We start from the raw sequence: 19,601 nt of genomic DNA on the forward strand, positions 1-19,601 counted from the left end.
TCAAAATAGGTGGGGCGCTCCGCTCCGCTCCTACCCTGAAAGTCTCGGGGTGATTAGTCAAGCGGGGGCCGAGAAAAAAGGGGGTCCCAAAACGCGTTTTCCCCATGCATTTTTCCATAGGGACATTTAGTCCAAGGTACAGCCCGAACGGCTGAACAGAATTACTTGAAATTTGGCAGAGAGGTAGTCCTCAGGTCAGGGATGTGCCTTTTGAATATATGGAGTCAATCTGTTCAGTAGTTCCTGAGAAAATTTCAGTTAAAAGTACATATATATCTATAAGCGCACACCGTGCGCGCACGGTACGCACACGGTGACGTGCGCGAGCGCAATTCTGATTGGTTGTTAGATGTCAGTAAACATTCGAATCGGTCGAAATCAGGAAGTTTCGGCCGCCATTTTGTCTCTCGCAGTCTGAGGCAGTGAAAAACAAAGGTGGAGAACGTGAAAAGGGGGCAGAGTGGGCAGTTCCTGACCCCCTAGTCTTTGTCAGGGGATCACTGAAGGACCCCCAAGGGTGAAAAAAACATTTATATTTTTGACGAAAAAGCGCATCGTGGGCGCAAGCGCATCGTGGGCGCATCGTGGGCGCTCGGTGCGCGAAGCGCACCGAGTGCCCACAGCGCACAGCGCGCACGGTGAAAAACCTGCAAAAAAAAAAAATATTAATAAATACATAACTTGGCATTTAAAAAACCGTACAAATTCACTTAAAAACCATAGGTTTCACACACGTTATAGTTAGGAATTAGCATTTAAAAAACCTTGCAAATTCACTTAAAAAACCATAGGTTTCACACATGTTATAGTTGGCTGGACATTTCCCTCGTAAAAAACCAATGAAATTCCCCCGTTATAGTTAGTGCAGGCAACTATAACTCACGCGACCGCAATCCTCTGCTGATGACGTCAGATATTACATCACTGATTACATATGTGTCTTTCTGAAAAATAAATATTTGTAATATATGTATAGCTAAAGATTAATGGAAGAAGACATGGGTAAATAGGTGTCTAAATACAGTGATGTAATATCTGACGTCATCAGCAGAGTATTGCGGTTGCGTGAGTACCCTACTGCGGTCTAACACAACCAACCAATGTTGATTCCAGTGACCAGTTTCCATGATGTATTTTTAAGAAGGCTGTTAACCAAAGCATTAGTTACTAACAATACTATGGAGGCCATCCTACTTCATTCACCATGATATTGTTTTGCTAGAATAAAAGAATGGGTTGCATATCTTAGCGGAGAGCTTATGGCTCTCAAAATGCAGAATATATTTTGATTCAGATGTTCACAAGACTTTTACTAGGCGTGGCCGGAGTTCGCCGCGAAGTGCGCCAAGCTACGTGGAGTTAGGCGAGCAGCAGAGTGCCTTACCCCGCACCGTACATGCTGATTTTTAGTGCCGTGTGTTTGTCCTGCACTGTAAAATCAGCGTGAATGGCACCACGTGCACCGCAAAAGGACGCTGATTCTTTCTGCTGCTCGAGTAGAAGCTCTACTTGAGCAGCAGCTTCCTCAATGTGAACAGAAAGTTTCTCAACGCGAGTGGTTGCGGCCATCCGTGACCGCCTACGGTGAGAATTCTCGCTGCCAAGCGGTCTCACATTGGATTTTTCTCGCTCGCGTTTGCCAACTTACCATTGGCGAGTGAGGAGAAACTCCACTAATCGGAGCAGAGTGAGGTTTTCTGGAACTCCGAGTGACTACCAAAAACACCTAACACGCATTTGTTTTATTCTTTCAGCTGACAGAGATCATGTCCTAGTCAGTCAGATATATATAAAGTTTTTTGTGAATTTATTCAACATCGCATATTGAGTGAACCAATTGAGACTTTGAGGTGACTGAGTAGTCTCAGAATCAATCCAAATGTGTGTTTTCTTTTACATTTTACATGCAGAAAGACTTGGACTTAAGCAAACAATTGTGTTTACATGGTATGAGAAAGTGGATTATTAGTTGGAGGGGATGCGAGTCCTCACCAAGTAATATCACAAATCCGTAATCGGTCCAGTAATTTAAACCCAAGTTCAACCTCAGTAGCTGTAGCACTAAGCAGACTGGCTTAACTTAAGAGAAACATGTAAAGCATTTATAAGTACCAAAACCAAAAAGTAGAAAACACGACACAATAAAAACCCCACTCCAATTTATAAAGATAGACTAAAATGTAATGAACATGTAGACACCAACACATCAAAATTGCATGTAAGAAGGCGGGGATATGATTTTTAGAAGATTTAAGTCAAAATACCTCCTAAAAGTTTAAAGCGCCAATCGCGTTATTTGGTCGCACCAGTCCGGGGTCCATGTCAAAAGTTAAGGCTTACTGCAAACTACAGCTGGTCGAGTACAGGGACCAAGTGTGTCCCAGTATAAAGTTTACCTTCTGACCTAGATTTTCTGGAGAAGAGTCCTAGTTGACAGGTCATTGGCAGATTGTACTGCAGGCTGGATCCAAAGAAGGGCTTGACATAAGTGGCCTGAAGAAGCATAGGTCCTCAGTGGGAGCCGTGGCTCCCACAGCAAAATTTCCCTTTTGTTTTTGATGACGGGAAGGCTGTAAGCGTGCGAAGTCTGAAATCTGTACCTAGGCAGGTCTCATCAGCATTCGGATTCTGTTTCATATTGGCTCTGGTGAAGCCCCTCTACATTCAGACTTGGAAAGTTTTTTTGAAGCTGAACGTCAGCCAGGGAAACCTGAAAGTTGACTCCAATCAGCGATTTGGCATCTACAGCGTCGGTCGCAGTCTCCACTGGTTCTCTAGAGAAAAGGTTAAGAAGAAGTTTCCAAGTGTCCAGTTTTATAGGTTTTAGGGTCAGAGAGTACCTTCTAACACACGCAAGGTTCCAGGACCTTGTGGGCCCCACTTAGGTGTTTAAACTAATTATCCCAAGTTATAAATTCAGGACAAATACAGTTGGAATTGGTCAGCTGAGCACTTGGAAAGTAGACTTCTTCCAGCTTTTGTACCCCTGTAGTGTAACCGGAGGTCAGTAAAGTGACCCTTGTAGTCTAGTTCTTTGTCCTGGGTCTGAGACTAAAAACGATAAAGAATCCACAACACAGTACTTGAAAAATAGATACTTTGCAAGATGTCTTCTAAACTGCAGAAATACCTCAAAAACACAGTTCGTAAGAGTCGGTAGCTCCGTTCGGGTCTACAGCGATGCTGAAAACAACAGAGTCTTAACAGTTCCAGCTGACTGCATCCATACTGGCCAGCAAAAGCATGAGCAGACTTGGTAACAGTACCTTTCTCGTTGCGGCTTACACAGGGGTGCTAGCCGGTCATGGCAACCATTGTGGCAAAATAGAAGCGGTGCAGTGTCCGCTCAATGCGGTGCAGGTAACGACTCGGTGACAATTGTCCAGGCGGCATCAGTAAGACCAAGGCTTACGGTGCAGGGTGTGACGGTGCTTGATGCGGTGCTGGCAGGTTGCGGTGCAGGCGACAGAGCCGGTTTGCGGGAGCTGGCGTTGGTCGGCCCAGACGGCTGTGTAGGAGGAGGTGGTGCATCGTGAAACTTTACGAGTGGTGCCCCCAACCACGATGCGGTCACGGGTGTCGAGTCAGCGGCAGCAACAGCATCGGTGAGATCAGGATGGTGAGGCGGTGTGGACTGAGGTGCCCATAGGTCATGGTGCAAGCAGTGGCTCGGTGGTGGCGGCTGCGGTCGTCGGCGAGACAAGGGTTGTGGTGCGAGATGCGGGCGGTACGGTCTGCGGGACCGTCAGGACACAGAGCCAGTGACGGAGTCAGTTGCGATTCCCTTCTCTGTGGCAACTGACACAGCAGTTCCAGAAGCGGTACCCAGAGGTTGGTGAAGTCTTTGCAATCTGTGGAAGTTAGTCTTTTCCAAAAAGTAGTCGTAGACAAAAACTGTAGGTTATTATGGGTTTATTGAAGAACAGAGATACATCAAGTCCCCATCCAGCAGAGAGCTGAGATCAACTGAATACTCACTTTAAACAGCACTAGGCAACAAGCGTTCTAGAAGCTGTGGCTGTCAGAGGGAAATGCTAAGAACACCACATCACCTCCCCGTTAACAAATAAACAGCCAATATATAAACTGTTGCAAACAATACAACATATGAGAAATGTAGGAAACTAAAGCATGTTAGAAATAGAGCAAAATACATGAAAAAAATCAAGAAACACAATCTTGTAATCATAAGGGAACTAACTTCGAGCAAAATGGTCTGGACCCTCTTTCATCAGTTTCAGACTCTGGAACCACCACGCGTGTGGGAGTCACACGCGTTGCACCCATAAATGACAAAAGGCGAAACTTTGCAACCCTGCTTAGGTTACAAATCTTGTGATCACTCTTCTTTATGGCATTCTTAAACACTTTAATAACCTGAAAAGGTTTGCTAAATTTTGAAATACCTACAGTTTTCCTTGGAGACTTAATCTTGACCCAGTCTCCAACATTGACTACAGTCCTCTTGACAGCTTTTCTTTCATCATACCGAACCTTCCGTTCAGCCATAATACCTTTCTCTCCAACCATCTGTGCTGCCCACATTAGCACACACCAAGGACCTCTTGTCACACACCCAAGAGGTAACAGTTTCAGTATTCGCCATCCTTCCTTTGAACAAACGAAAAGGAGCCACACCAGTAGATGAATGGGGAGTGAATCGATACTCCCTAACTTTCTTTCCTAGTGCCACTTCCCAATTATCACCACAGGATCTTGCTTGTTGCATAGATTCCTTCAAAACTTTGATGACACTTTCTAGAACACCGATACTTTGGGGATGATGCAAAGAAACTTTCTTGTGCTTAATTCCCCTCAAAGCCAGAAAATCTTGCATCACTTTTGAAGTAAATTGAACGCCATTATCTGACAAGAGGGTTTGCGGGAAACCTTCACCCTCAAAAAGCTCATCTAAAAACTCAATCACCACCAAAGACTCCACCGAATTTACCACCTTTATCACAGGCCACCGAGAGAACAAATCCATACAGACAATGACATAACGATCATTAAAATAGAACCTCACAGGTCCTAATATATCTATTGAAATATCAGACCATGGGCCAGCTTCCTGTTCTCTAACAATCATGGGTTGAGCCCTGCATTTGAGTAACTTGTCACAATTTGCACATTCAGCACAGTCACGAACAATCCTCTCCACAAACACATACATGGTGGGCCACCAGTACGCCTCTCTGATTCTTTCCTTGGTTTTGGTAATGCCCATGTGTGAAGCATGAGCGTTTCTGACTAACTTATCCCTCCAGCTAAATGGCGGAACAAGCGTACTTCCACGCATGAGAAGTTCTTCCACTACAGCCAAATCTTCTTTGACATGCCAAAAACCTCTGAGAGTATCATCACAGTCCTTCTCACACCAACCACCTTTCACCATGCTAATGATTCTTTGTAAAACATCATCACCCACATGATGTTCCTTCCATTCACTTTCTGTTATTATACCTTCACTAATTAAACAGACATTTAACTTCTTCTTCTATATACTCCCCTCCAAACCATTCTACATCCTCAACAGTGTCATCATTTTCAGAACCAAGTCTAGAAAGACAATCAGCAAGCACATTATTTGCACCAGGTAAATACGACACCCCAAAATCAAACTCTTGGAGAGCTACCACCCATTTGCGGATGTGATGGGAAACAAAATCAATACCCTTCTTTGTAAAAACCTTTTTAAGAGGTTTGTGATCAGACAAAACTTTAAACTCCTTTCTCCACAGGAATTTCCTCAACTTACGTTTAGCCCAAAACACACCAAGAGCCTCCTTTTCCACAGCTGAATAATGACATTCAGCACCTCTCAAAGGTCTGGAGATAAACAACACTGTTCTCTCTTCTCCATCAACCTTCTACAACAAGACCGCTCCTAGTCCAGTTGAACTTGCGTCCGTCATAAGATAAGACATTTTGACAGGTTCAAAGCTACTAAGACACGGGGCATTATTAAGGTCCTTCTTTATGCGACCAAATTCCTCCTCACAATTCCTAAACCATACAAATTCACACCCATTCTTTAAAACAGACCTTAAATATATTGTCTTCCCTGCAAAGTTGGGTACAAATTTGTGATAAAACTCAGCCATTCCTAGAAATTTGACTAACTCGTCCTTACTCAAGGGTGAGCGTAGATTATGAATGGAATTAACTAGAGTAGCCTTTGGTTTAAAGAGGGGGATCATTCAGGAAGTTGAAGCAACTGAGTGGGTCTCTCCGGTTGTGATGACTCGGAAAGCCAATGGAGAGGCCCGGCTTTGTGTGGACCTGAGAAAGCTCAACAGAGCAGTGATCGTAGATCACTATTCCATCCTCGTCGCCAAAATGTGGAAGTTAGTCTTCTCCAAAAAGTATTCTTAGATAAAAACTGTAGGTATTATGTGTTTATTAAAGAACAGAGATATATTGAGACCCCATCTAGCAGAGAGCTGAGAACAACTGAATACTCACTTTAAACCGTGCTAGGCAACGAGCGTTCTAGAAGCTGTGGCTGTCAGAGGGAAATGCTAAGAACCACACAAAATCCCTAAGACTTCAGAACAGGAGGCCAGCTCAATTTCAGGCCCTTGGAGATACTCTGCACAAGTAAAGAAAGTTCAGTCCAGTCCTTTCACTGCCCAAGGCAGAAGCAGCAACTGAAGGCCAACCCAACGAAGCAACAACACAGCAAAGGTGCAGTACTCCTCCTGGCAACTCTTCCAACTCTTCTTCTTGGCAGGTTTCTTGATTCCAGCGTGTTCTAAAATTCTTAGGTCTGAGCCCCAATATTTATATCCCCAAATCCTTTGTTCTCTGAAGGCAGAAAGTGTCTGTACCCAGCCCAAACCAGTTCTGTCCTCACTGGTGCAGCTTCCCAGCAGGAGACGGAGACAGCATTGTCCAAGGCAGACCGGGCGTATTCAGGTGCAAGGGAATTTCCTCCCACCACTCTAAATGCAGACCGGGCCTATTCAGGTGCTAGTGACAACTCCTCCCAATACTCTGAATGCAGCCCAGGTCTATTCAGCCCAATCCCTGACCCATCTAGACTCTCTGGAGTCACTGTTCCTCCCCAGCCCCTGTTACTCCAAAGCCAGACAGTCAATACACATCCTAGCAGAGGCACACAGGATGGCTAAGCAAGAAAATGCCTACTTTCTAAAAGTGGTATTTTCAAACACAGAATGTGAAAATCACTTTTACTAAAAGATGCATGTTTAAATTCTGAGTTCTGGCATACTAAACTTCATTTTCAATATCTGATCCCAATGGGAAGATAGATTTATAAGATGTTATAAATCAACTCTCATGCTTTCCTATGGGACAGATAGCCTTTCAATAGTGAAAACTGAAATGCACTGTAATTCACTACCAGGGCATGTCACACACTTCAGTACATGTCCTATCTTTAATATACACTGCACCCTGCCCACAGGGGTACCTTGGGCCTACCTTAGGGATGACTGATATATAAGAAAAGGAAAGGTTAGGACCTGGCAAGTGGGTACACTTACCAGGTCGACATGGCAGTACTAGACTGCCATGTGCATTTCAGTGAAAACTGAAATGCACTGTAATTCACTACCAGGGCATGTCACACACTTCAGTACATGTCCTATCTTTAATATACACTGCACCCTGCCCACAGGGGTACCTTGGGCCTACCTTAGGGATGACTGATATATAAGAAAAGGGAAGGTTAGGACCTGGCAAGTGGGTACACTTACCAGGTCGACATGGCAGTACTAGACTGCACACAGGCTCTGCAATGGCAGGCCAGAGTTACATTTGCGGGCTGCTTGGTGGGTGGGTGGCACAATCCAGTGCTGCAGCCCACTAGCAGCATTTGATTTACAGGCCCTGGCACACTCAATGCACTTCACTAGGGACTGACAAGTAAATCAAATATGCCAATCATGGAAACACCAATCTATTAGACAATTTACAACAGGAGCACTTGCACTTTAACACTGATCAGAAGTGATAAAGTGCGCAGAGACACAAAGCCAGCAAAAACGGAGTCAAAACCGGGAGGTCAGAAAGCAAAAAGTCAGGGGAAACATGCCAAAAGATGCCAAGTCTAACAAAAACTCATTGCAGTATGTTGAAGTTAGGAACTTCTTTGAGACTCTTGCTTCATTAGAAGACTTGGATTGACTTTTTTACTGGGGCGGGTTGGGCAGGGTGAGCCTTTAGTTGGGGGGCTCCATTACATAGTGTTCGTGTCCTGACTCCAGCTCAGAGGGAGAAAGAGCTGGGCAGAGAGGGCTGAAAATCATGTTGTGGAATATAGCTGGGGTTAATTCCAAACTTTCAAATCTGGATTGGCTCTTGTAAATCAATGGAGCGGATATCATATTATTGCAAGAGATCTGGGTCACTAAGAACTTCAGTCTTAATGGGTATCTTACCGTATATAGTGCTGCCACTCCTTCTCATGCAGGTACAGCTAAGGGAGGATTAGCTACCTTATGTTCAGTTAAATTAACCAGTCTGTCTACTAAAGTAATTATCTGTAGGCCCAATTATCAGCTGCTGTTATTACATATCCCTTATAGTTTTGATGTGATCCTGGTTCACATGTATGACAACTTTTTTGACTCTCGCCTTATCACCTTAATTGAAGCGTTTGAGAGGGGTTTAGTGAACCTTCAAGATTGCTAGAACAAAGAGACCTTGACAGTTTGGGCAGGGGTTTTCAACACTAGGATGCGTGGGAAAAGTGATCCTTCTACCTGCGTCATGGAGACAGTGGATGCTGAGGAGCTTGGGAGCCCATTTACCCCCATGTATAATGGTGCTCGAACGGGCAGTGAGATTGATTTTATTATGGTCTCCCTTGACTTAGCTTATTTGATATTAGACTACAATGTGTCCGCCTCCTGTATTAGCTATTACAAACCCCTACCCGTATTGCTGGACCTTCACTTGTGGGCATTAGGGAAGCAAGAAAGTGTGGCTTCCTTTCACTCACGCAGTAAGGGGGTGAGAGTAAATTAGGAAAGGGTGGATAAGGAGGCCTTCTTGCGAAAGATAGTGCTGGAGAATTGTGAAGCCATATCAGTACTGGAGGAGGAGTTCTCTGAGATTATCACTAATGCCTTTAAGACCTTGTGTATATCCATAGATACAGGGTTGAGGCAGAATAAAACTTCTAGAAAATGGTCATCTATTGACTGGTTCAACTATGCCTGCACTTTAGCCTATAGAAAAGACTGAAACTAGTCCTCTCCTCTAAACCACTCTGTAAAGGTGATTTGCTGAGCACTAGGAGAAGCTGCAAATCTACCCTGAAGGCTAGGAGGTCAGAGCTAAGAGCAGAAGCATGGGGGGACTTGGTAAGAGGTTCTCACACAAGGGATTCTGCACTATGCTGGAAGGTTGTCAATCAGCCATTTTTCTCAGGGTATGAAAAGCCCTCAGTAGACAGTTATTCCAGTTCAGGTTTAGGTGGACCACTATTACAGCATTTTTAATCCTGGCAACACAGAGCCTATTTTAGAACACATTGGGGTAGCCTTTGGCAATCTTGAGTCGTTTTCCAACCTCAGTGATTCCATCTTGGTAAAGGACATTATGGTCCAGGGGGGGCTCCTCCACGAGGGCGGAGGAGCGTTGCCCCATCTGCTTTCTCACAGTGCGAGAAAGCCAAAATATAAAATGGTAATACGTTTTTGTTATTACCATTTTATGTTTGCTTTGTGTATTGCGGGCGGGCTGGTAGGCGGGGCTTGCCTGCTCTTTGAGCAGGTTAGGAGAGGAGTGGTTTGCCCACTCCTGAGTGTGCAAAGACTGTTTGGTCGGTCCTCTCGGGCCGCCCAAACCAGTCATATGCAGTCTAACGTTCTATATTCACGCTGCAATGCAGCCTACATGGAGAATATGCCCACCCCATAAGCCCTTGGCTAGGCGCCCTCCCGACCAATCACAACTGTGCTTGAAGCATTGTGATTGGCTTAGGGAAAGGAGCCTGGCTGCCTGCTTCTTGTTCCTGTCTGAGGCAGGAGAGCAGGAGTCGAGAAGACGCGGGATCCGGTGGAAAGGTAAGTTTGATTTAATTTATCTATTTCCCCACGATTCCCCACCCGTGAATCCCATCACCCCCTCCACCCCTCTCGCCCGCCTCCCCACCCGCGAGCAATGCCGGCTGCTATTGTTATAGTCGCCCTCAATCAGAGCGCAACAGGGAAAGCCCCCAGGGCCAGATGAAGTCCCTTTAGACCTTTTAAAAGGCAATTCTGCACTTTAGGCCTACAAATCCTCCACAACACCGGATCCCAATACCTTAACTGAAAGAATCTCCTTCCATGCCCACAAGAGAAACCTCCGCTCCGCCGACCTCACCCTGGCTGAAATCCCTCGCATCCGGAGAGCCGGAGCGGGAGGAAGAGTCTTCTCCTATATCAGGGCCAAGACCTGGAACAAACTGCCCCTCAGCATCAGACGAACCTCCACACTGCTAGCATTCAGCGACCCCAAGCGCCTTGGGAGACCCTCCCAGGTGAGTAGTGAGCTTCACAAATCCCTGATTGATTGATTGATTGATTGAATTGTAGCCAATGTCTTTAAAGCTTTTATTTAAGGGACCCCCCATTTTGTCTTGGAAAGAAGCAGTGATTGTCCTCATTTTTAAGAAGGATAACAGACACCTTGCTGCTATCGTCCAATTTCCCAGCTAGATAGCACTCTCAAAATTCTTGCCAGAATTATTATCACTTGGCTCGAGGGGTTGTTGGAGGAAAATCAGGCTCTCTCTAAAGGGCAGTTTGTGTTTCGCCCCCGGGTTGGGCACAGTGGAACAATGCCTGACCCTTCAGCTGGTCATGAGTATGTCCAGGCAAGGAGAGCGTCTATTCACCTAGCGTTTATTGACCTCTCCTCTGCCTTTGACTTGGTCAACAAGTGCAAGATGTGGGGCTCTATGGCTATGATTGGTATAGATCAGGCTATAATTGGTTTATTGCAGAGGATGCATTGGGACGGTCTGATTAAGGTGAGGGATGGTCCTGAGGGCCAACTTTGCCCTGCTGTCAATTCCTCACAGGGGGTCAGGCAGTGGTGCGTGATGACCTCTTATTATTTTTAATCTATAATAATGATCTAGATTTTCACTTGAGTAGAGCAGGGAAGGATATGCCTATGGTGAAATCTAGCATCCTCTCTGTTATATTGCATGCAGATGATGCGGTTTTAATTTCCAGAACCGTTAACAGATTACAAGTCCTTTTAGATGTGTTTTACGATTTTATGGGGGAGCTCAACCATAAAGGCAATCGAAGTAAATCTTTTGCTATGTGCATTGGACCCAAAAACACTAAAACCAGATCATGTTTTTGGGCAGGGTCTGAAATTTGTAGGGTGAAAACCTTTAACTATCTTGGTATCCCCATATATTAAAATCTAGCATTGGCGCACTCTTTTTAACAGCAGGGCAATGCAATGCCAAAGAGTCGCAGAGTCGGTCTTTGCTTTTGCACGCCGACTAGTGCACAAGCCGGTGCTTGAAATGATCAGCATATACAAAAGCAAGTGCATTGCTGTAGCTACCTATGATGCCAGAGTTTGGGTGTACATGCTTGCGGTTTCTGTGCAGAGGGTCGAGATCACGTTTTTACGTTGACTTTAGGCAGTCCCTCCATCGGCTCATTCATTTATGTGCTATTCTGAGGTTTGTTTGCCTCCTCTAGAGAACAGCATCAAGTTGGAGCCCCATTACTCTGGATTTGATTCTGGGGTAAATTAGGTCCCTCTCTTTCAAAAGATATATTTGAAGATTGTCTATCTCAGGATCACACCCAGGCGTTCCCATGGATTAAGTAGAGCTTTAGGGACATAGGTTTCTCTGAGCTATTTTTTAATCCTATAAACATTAAGCAGGATGTAATAGACCAGGTGAAAGTGGTATTTAGAGAGAGGCACCCTTCACCAGGCCAATTTTTACAAACTGAGTAGTAGCGCTAATTACAATTTCATTAAAACATTGCTGGGACGTCAATTTCATCGAACATACATATTTAATTCAAATAGTAGATTTTATATGACTGTTTTGTTTTAACACCTTACCTTTACCATTGGCCTTTCCCAGGAATGTTGATTGGAACTGCATTATGCAAAGTTGCCCTCGTAATTATACCTCCAAACAAAGCACCATGCGCTTTATTCTCTTCTGCCACTTATACTCCCTTCCCCAGAAGGGTTCTATGACCCCATCCTGCACAGATCTAAGATACGATCTCACAGAGAGGCGTTTATCTTTCTGCAAAATGTGTTTTCATTTGGAAATCTATGGTGCATTGGGCAATATTGGGCGTGAGAGTAAGAAATAGATACAAGTCCGTATAATGCAGTTTGATGATTGCATTTGGCTACATTTGTACGGGGGAGTGGTTTTTAAGTCTTTGTTTTTTAATCTTTATAAGTTATTATTTTTATTATTATATGTTTTAAATTGTGCTTTTATGGCACTCTGTAAGCCGAATGAAGCTTATTTGACTTACTCACTGATGGACATTTACCCATGTCTGTTTTTTGTTGTTTTTAGAATAATAATGACTGCGTCAGCTGCTGGAATTTATGGCAACTTCGGACAAGCAAATTACAGTGCTGCGAAACTAGGGCTTCTGGGTTTGTCAAATACGTTGGCAATTGAGGGCAGAAAATACAACATATTTAGTAATACCATTGCGCCTCTTGCGGGATCCAGATTGACTGAGACCGTCATGCCACCAGGTAGGTTTATCCTCTTACGTGAGTCATTCCTTCGAGGGTAACCAAATCTTTCTTTCAGTATCTGTTGCAATTACTCTAATCTAGCTATCGAATACACAAAACCGGTACTTGCCCCTGTTAAAGGTGTTACCCACATAACTGCCTTGTACCATCATTCTGCTCTGTGCCTTATGCCTATGCTACATATGACAGTCTCCTGTCTTCCTCTCTCTCGCCTGACCCCTTCTCAGGTAAACTCTTAGAGTGTTCTAGAAGTTTGAAAAGAATACATATGCTGAGTTGATCGGGTATTGGGAACTACTCAATATGAAAATCATCTTCCCAAAAATACCCAAAACCTTTTTGGCTGTGTCATGGTTGAGCAAATTTTGCGTTAATCTGTACATTGAATCCATCAGTTTTCCTTCTTGTAATTTATGTCTGTGCAATTCTCACATCAAGATTTGGTAGCTAGTTGGCATTTGGTTCTTTTTCTCCTGTGTTTGTCAGGTATATTTTAAAACATTGAATTTACTACCTTTTTGTCAGTTAATAGCAAGTGTTGTTTGCTACCATCACTCTGCTGTGAATACATAAACACTTTCTGCCATTTTCTGTTGCATTGTGGTAGAAGATAGAGAAGAGCTGGAGCAAGCATTTCTGGTGCCTGTGGCAAATTAAATTTTTCCTGCTCCTTAAATTAACAATGGAGACACATTAGATGTATGACATCTTTAGCTGCCACTACCCCTTTTTATCGTGCCTGTATGATTTGGTGTGTTTTACCAAGTCCTGGGTGACCTAAAATGCTTCTTTGTCAATCTGGTACCCATGAGCCTCATAGTAGTTGATCAAGAGTGAGTGGATTAATAGGGAAATAGCCTATTATCATTTTTGATGTAAACTATACTAAAATAGTCCCTAACTCCCTAATTCCAGAGACTGCCACCTCTCTAAGACAACACTCTAGCCCTCCTGTTTTTTTTAAATATCTTATTGACCATGACAATTGCCATCACTAGTAGGCCTAGGCCACAGATGGCAGACTGGCGCTACAGTATTACCTGTAGCCAGGGAAAGACAAGGTGCTCTCCCTCCTGTATCATTTGGAGCTTGAGGGCATCACTGGACTAGTGAAGTGTGGAGGCACCTATATACGTATATGGTATTTCTATAATACAAGTCTAGCTAAAAGGCAGTGATCAAAGGCATGCTTTAAGTGAACAAGTAATAGGAAAGGAAGGTGCGTTGTGGATGGTTAATGCATTGTGATGTAGTGTTCTTTTAAGCGATGAGTTCAACTCTTTCCTAAATTTGGAGCAGTGTTGGGGCCGTCCTGATGGTATGGGGATGATGTTCAGATCCTGGGTACATAGATTGTAAAGCCCTGCTGACTTGTTTATTCCTTTTTACACTTCTTAGTCTGCAGTTTGATGGGTTACTGGCTATAGTTGTGCCGAGAACCACCAGTGATGGTGAGTTTCTGTGCAAGATAAGTTAGGATGCTTGTCGCAATGGCTTTGTGAATGATGCAGCTGGTTTTGTAGATGGTGCAGAAAAACAAGGGGAGCCAATGGAGTGCCATCAGAATGGTTGTGACGTGTTCATATTTCTTCAGGCCCTGCATAAGTTGTCCTGTGGCATGCAGGATGTTCCTCAGGTGCTAGTGTGGAGTCTGGGAAGCATGGAGTAGGGCATTATGATCATCCGGATGCAAGAGTGCAATGGCTTGAGCAGGAGTTCAGAAGTTGCTTTTTGGTATCAAAATGGTTGGTACAGGTCTTTTTTTTTTTTTTTTTTTTTTTTGGCAGTGTGTTCCTTGAGAGCAAGGTCAGTGTCTAGAGTAAGTACAAGCTACTTGCTATTAAGTGAGAGCTGGTGTTTGAAGCCATGAAGGTTCATCTCCTTGAGCCAGGTTTGTGTCTTGTTTATTGCTCTTGGCAAATAACAGGAATTGTGTCTTGGTTGGGTTGAGCTTCAAGTAGGCGCTGGACATCCGGGTCCAATGTTTGAGACTTTAGATGTCTGAAGTACAGGAGACATTCAGGTAGAGCTGTGTATCATTTGCATATTGGTGAATCTTGATGCTTTTATTCGTTAGCAGAGCACCAAGTGGCTCCATTTAAAGGTTGAAGATGACAGGAGACAGTATGAAACCCTGGGGGACTCCAAATGTGATAAGGGTGTTTATGAACTGGAAATGTCCATGTGAAGGAACTGGTGTCTGTTAGAAGGGTAGGAGGAGAAAAAGTGAAGGACATTGCCTGTGAATCCCGTTTGTTGCTTGAGGGTGCGTATGAGGGTAGGATGGTCAACTGTGTCGAAGACAGTTGAAGAGTCCAGCAGTATCAGGAGGCAGGAGTTATCTAAATTTGTAGCCAAGAGAGCATCATAAACAATATGCATGTTGGTGGTCTCCATGCTGCAGTGTGATCTAAAGCCAGACTGGTGGCCATGTAGAAGGTTAGCATTGTAGTGACCTTGGAGTTGAACTTGAGCTGTTTTTTCAGTGTTCTTGCCGATGAGTGGTAGGTGAGTGATGGACTTGTAGTTGGTGAGGTCACCAGGATCTAGTGTAGGTTTCTTTGAGTGGGAGGATTTGGCCGTTCTTCTGGGAAGATGGTTTGAGGGAGGAATTGACCATGGTAAGTCTGGTTAAGCGAGTGTCTCCACAGAAAGCTTTGAAGAAGTATGGTGGTAAGGCATCATCCTAATAAGAGTGGTTTTGAGGCAGTTGAGTATGTCAGTCAGATCTGGGAGCTGGGGCTTTGAATGCTGACCATTGTGGGATTCTATGTGAAGGGATGGATGTAATAGCTGAATCAGTCTTGGTATCATTGATGTGCTGTCGGATCGCCTGTATTTTTTCACTGAAGAAGAGGGTGATCGCATTACATTTTTCAGTGGACTGAGGAAAAGGTTGGCCCAGCAGGCTGTTGATGCAGTGCTTGATTGGCTCGAACAGTGGTCTGCTTCCGTTAGTGTCTTCTTTAATGATGATGGTTTAGAACTTTGCCTTGGCTGCTGTGATGAGCTGTCTTCATATTGCACAGAATGACTTCAGCATCAAGCGGTCCTCAGGAGTTCTGTTTTTTCCATTTTCTTTCTTGTGTGCAGGTGGGTTGTTTTTTCAGCACGGTCTTTAGAATGTCGGGGTGATGAAGGTTTTTACTTGCACTTCCATCTTGTAATTGGGGCATTAATGTTCAAATACCTGTCCCAAAAATGTTGAAGTTGTTTAGAAGGGTGTTGGCATCAGATGTGCAGATGACATGGTGGGAGATTAGTTCATCCATTAGGTTTTCTATGGAGAAGTATTTGAACGTCTTCTTGTTTGTTTTAGTCTTGAATTGTTGGTATGCTGAACATGGAGATAAGGATGGCATAGTGATCAGTCCAGTCCATGGGTATGGGTGGCTTGCACTGGATTTTTGGTCATGTTGAGAAGACCAGATTGAGGCTGTGGCCTTTGAAGTGTATTGGTTGTGTGACCCGCTGTATCAAGTTGAGTATGTCGATGAGTTTGAAGAGGGTGACTCTTTTTAATGGGTTTTTTTTTTTATTGTGGTGTTTGGGTGCTCTGAGTTATTTAAGAGAGTGGAGTGGACATGTTGGATGGACCAGGTGGTGAGGAGATTTCAATAACAAAGGTCTTTTTGGACCCTGGAGGCCTGCAGGTGAGATGGAACGTGGAGGTCTGAGTTGCAGAGAAAGGGAAATTACATGTTTGGCAACTCCTTGGAGTTGAGTGTTACTTGTTGCCTTGGATGCAGGACCAGGAGGAGATGTGAATCACAGAGCAGCCTCCTCAATTCTTATGTGTGCATTTCACATGATGGACGTTGTACCCAGTGGAAAGTAGGACATCTGGCATGTGTGAAGCTTTGGGGGTGGGAATAAACCAGGTTTCTGTGATTAGGATGGGATCAAGCTTCTGATAGTTGAATAGGTCTGTGGTGTCTGGTGTGTGGAATACTGCAGAGGGAGAGTGTCGATTACCATGAGTTGGAATTAGTTTTTATGTAGTTTAAAAGTGTGTGGGAGGCCTACTAAGTAGGGTCTTTGATTTGCATGAATGCTTTGCCAGTATCTGGGTTGTCTCCATGTGTGTGTGATTGTGGGGATTAGCAGCATGGGGTGCTGGCTAAGGCACATGATTATATCTTACTTTCTTGGTTTCACTGGGATATGGTTTGTGGCCCAAGGCCATTCTAGGCCCAAACAGGCAAAGCCCTTGTCTGTGTCTGCCCTTGATCTTGACGATGGGACACCCTGAGAATTGGGAGAAGGCAGGAAGTGATGTCACGTCCTCGGCAGGTGGAGATGGGAAAAGTAGTCTTCTTACTTGGCTTCTACTTTCAAAGAGTGTTTTGGCAGGAAAACAGTGATGTCTCTTCTTGTGAAGATGAATGATGGGAATTTTAGTGATGTCACTTCCTATGCAGATGGATAATGGCAAAAGTAGTAGCGTCTCTTCCTGTGCAGATGCATGATGGGAAATGTATGTTGACAGTAGTTAACAAATTGCAAGTGCCACTGTGAATGTGCAGGAGATGTTCGTCACAATATGGGATGCTATGTGAGGGCTGCCTTTCGTCGGTTATCTGTGGTGAGAAGTATGTTGGACTAAAGGTGTCATCATGAACACCTCTAATTGGCACATGGCAAGGTGCTGAAGCACATAATCAGAACGTGAAGGCAATGAACTGAGTGTGTCAGCTTGAGGGCATGTTATATTCTTGGGTCCTAACAATTGAGGGAGGACTTCGTGGAAAGGGACATTATGAATATACGTGGGAGTGGACATGTATACAGTCTCGAAGTTGGATGGGTTGTGCAGGGATTCAATTGTTGGACTCATTCGTACATGTTACTCCTCTGACAATTAAGCATATTGCATTACTTTTAGAGCACATTTGTTTTTGTATGTGTAGTGCTACAGGGAACTTGCCAGTGTAACACTTCAGAGCAAAGTGTAAGAATGGGGTGGGTTAGTGGCTGGCAATGTACTGATTTAGGGCTAATATAAATGTTGAATGTCTGAAGAGGAAACACCAGTGTTAGACCTGACAGCCTTTGGTGTGGTCTTCCCTCCTGTTTGCTGAAATACGTTTTTGTTTGCTTTAGGACTCTGCGCACTTTCTCACTACTAGCCAGTGCTAAAGTGCTTGTGCTTTCTGCTTTAAGCATGGTCGAATTGGCCAACACCTGATTCCCACATTCAATTTACGTAGGAATCCCTAGTAAAGTGGCACTACACGTAACTAGGGCCTGTAAATTAAATGCTACTAGTGAGCTTGCATCAGTTCTTGTGCCACCCACTTAAGTCTCCCTTTAAAACATATCTCAGGTCTGCCATTACAGCCTGTGTGCAATTTCAAAATGCCAATTCGATCTGGCAAAATAAACATTTGTCCAGGACTAAACCTCCCTTTTTAATATACATGTCACCCCTATGGTAGGCCCTAAACAGCCCATAGGGCAGGGAGCTTTGTATTTAAAAGGTAGGAAGTTTTTTTACTTTTTACATGTCCTGGTAGTGAAGACACCCAAATTTGTTTTTTGCAAAAGTGAGGCCTACCTCTCCCACAGGATATCATTGGGTTACCTTATTACATTTTTTAAGTGCCAACTCTGGATTAAGAACTGATAGAAAGGTCATGTTTTCTGTCAAACTAATTGTAATTTAAAATCCTCTTTAATAAACGCGACATCGCACAAATGTGGAAAGGGACTTCTCCCCCAACATTGGGTAAATGGAAGACCGAATTGGATAGATGTATGGGGGCAGAAGTGGCAGTGTTCCTTGATCGGGGTTGCCCTGCTAAACATAGGAAAATCTGGACCCGCTGGGCGTCCTATCGAGGAATTGAGCTTCCTCTTCTCCCACCCACCGACCCCTAAATGGAGCTATATATATCTTATTGCTATTGTCTGTATATGTACACTGCTTTGAAAACCCTGTGTATGATGACAATGGAGATTCGTGACCAATTAATCGATATACATATTTTGAGATCAAGAACTGTCTGCACTATGCTTGATTTTTACCATCTGCATATTGGGCAGGTGTTTGATTATGGTCGAAATGTTTGGCTCGCTGTGAAATTATGCCTCTTCCTCCTACAGGTCATTGTAGGGCCTTTGCCCACACATCCAACAGAAAAACCAAATAAAATTTGTTGTGAAAAATCCTCTTTAATAATAAAGTCGGATTTTAAGTCACAATTATGAAAATGCTGCTTTTAAAAAGTTGTCATTTTCTGGTGCTAACTATTTGGTGCCTACAGTATGTGTCCTAGGTCATATGGCTATGTCATATGGTTGACCTTTGTGTATTCCTCCCAGATAGGAGACAATGGGGGAGTAGATGGTGGCAGGATGGGCCTTCTGCCAGAATGGTTGGGGCAGAGGTGTTTCCTCCCCCACTTAGATTTCAAAGGGTTGCCAAAAGGAACTTTACACAAGCCTGTTGTCACCCTAGACCACGTGAAGCCTGGGCAGAGGAAGGAAAGAAATTTCCAGAACCAGATATTAGGGAAGGCTAGATATTTCCCCTACTTCAAAGGTGGGCACTAGGTATTAATATTTAATTCTCAGATTAACGTTTAAGTACACTCCTGGGCCTGCAGAGGACCCCCAGTAGAACTGCCTTGTACTTGCCCTGCTGAACTTTACCCTCACTAGAACTTGGGCCCAATACAGCCCGTGTAGCCGAATCGCACTCCATTGCAGTTGCCCTTCACTTTTGACTTTGCCCCAATCTTGTGCAATCAGATAACCGCTTGTTGATGCTTTGATCTTTTAGGCACTATTTTTCACTTAAAACAATAAACATTCATAACTCCAGTTCTACTGTTTGGATTTAATTAATTTTGTTATCTATTTTTTAAACACAT

At 44.0% G+C, this 19,601-nt stretch overlaps 1 protein-coding gene across 1 annotated transcript in view; it reads left to right on the forward strand.

The window, feature by feature from the left end:
- HSD17B4 (hydroxysteroid 17-beta dehydrogenase 4) overlaps window positions 1-19,601 on the forward strand; it is a 974,808-nt gene that overhangs the window by 342,752 nt on the left and 612,455 nt on the right. Inside the window, exon 8 of the mRNA XM_085632660.1 lies at window positions 12,536-12,723. Coding sequence (XP_085488786.1) covers window positions 12,536-12,723 — 188 coding nt within the window. The remainder of the gene's footprint in view (window positions 1-12,535; window positions 12,724-19,601) is intronic.

Source organism: Triturus cristatus, chromosome 2_1 (genome assembly GCF_964204655.1).
Source record: "Triturus cristatus chromosome 2_1, aTriCri1.1, whole genome shotgun sequence".
In the NCBI taxonomy this organism is placed as follows: domain Eukaryota; kingdom Metazoa; phylum Chordata; class Amphibia; order Caudata; family Salamandridae; genus Triturus; species Triturus cristatus.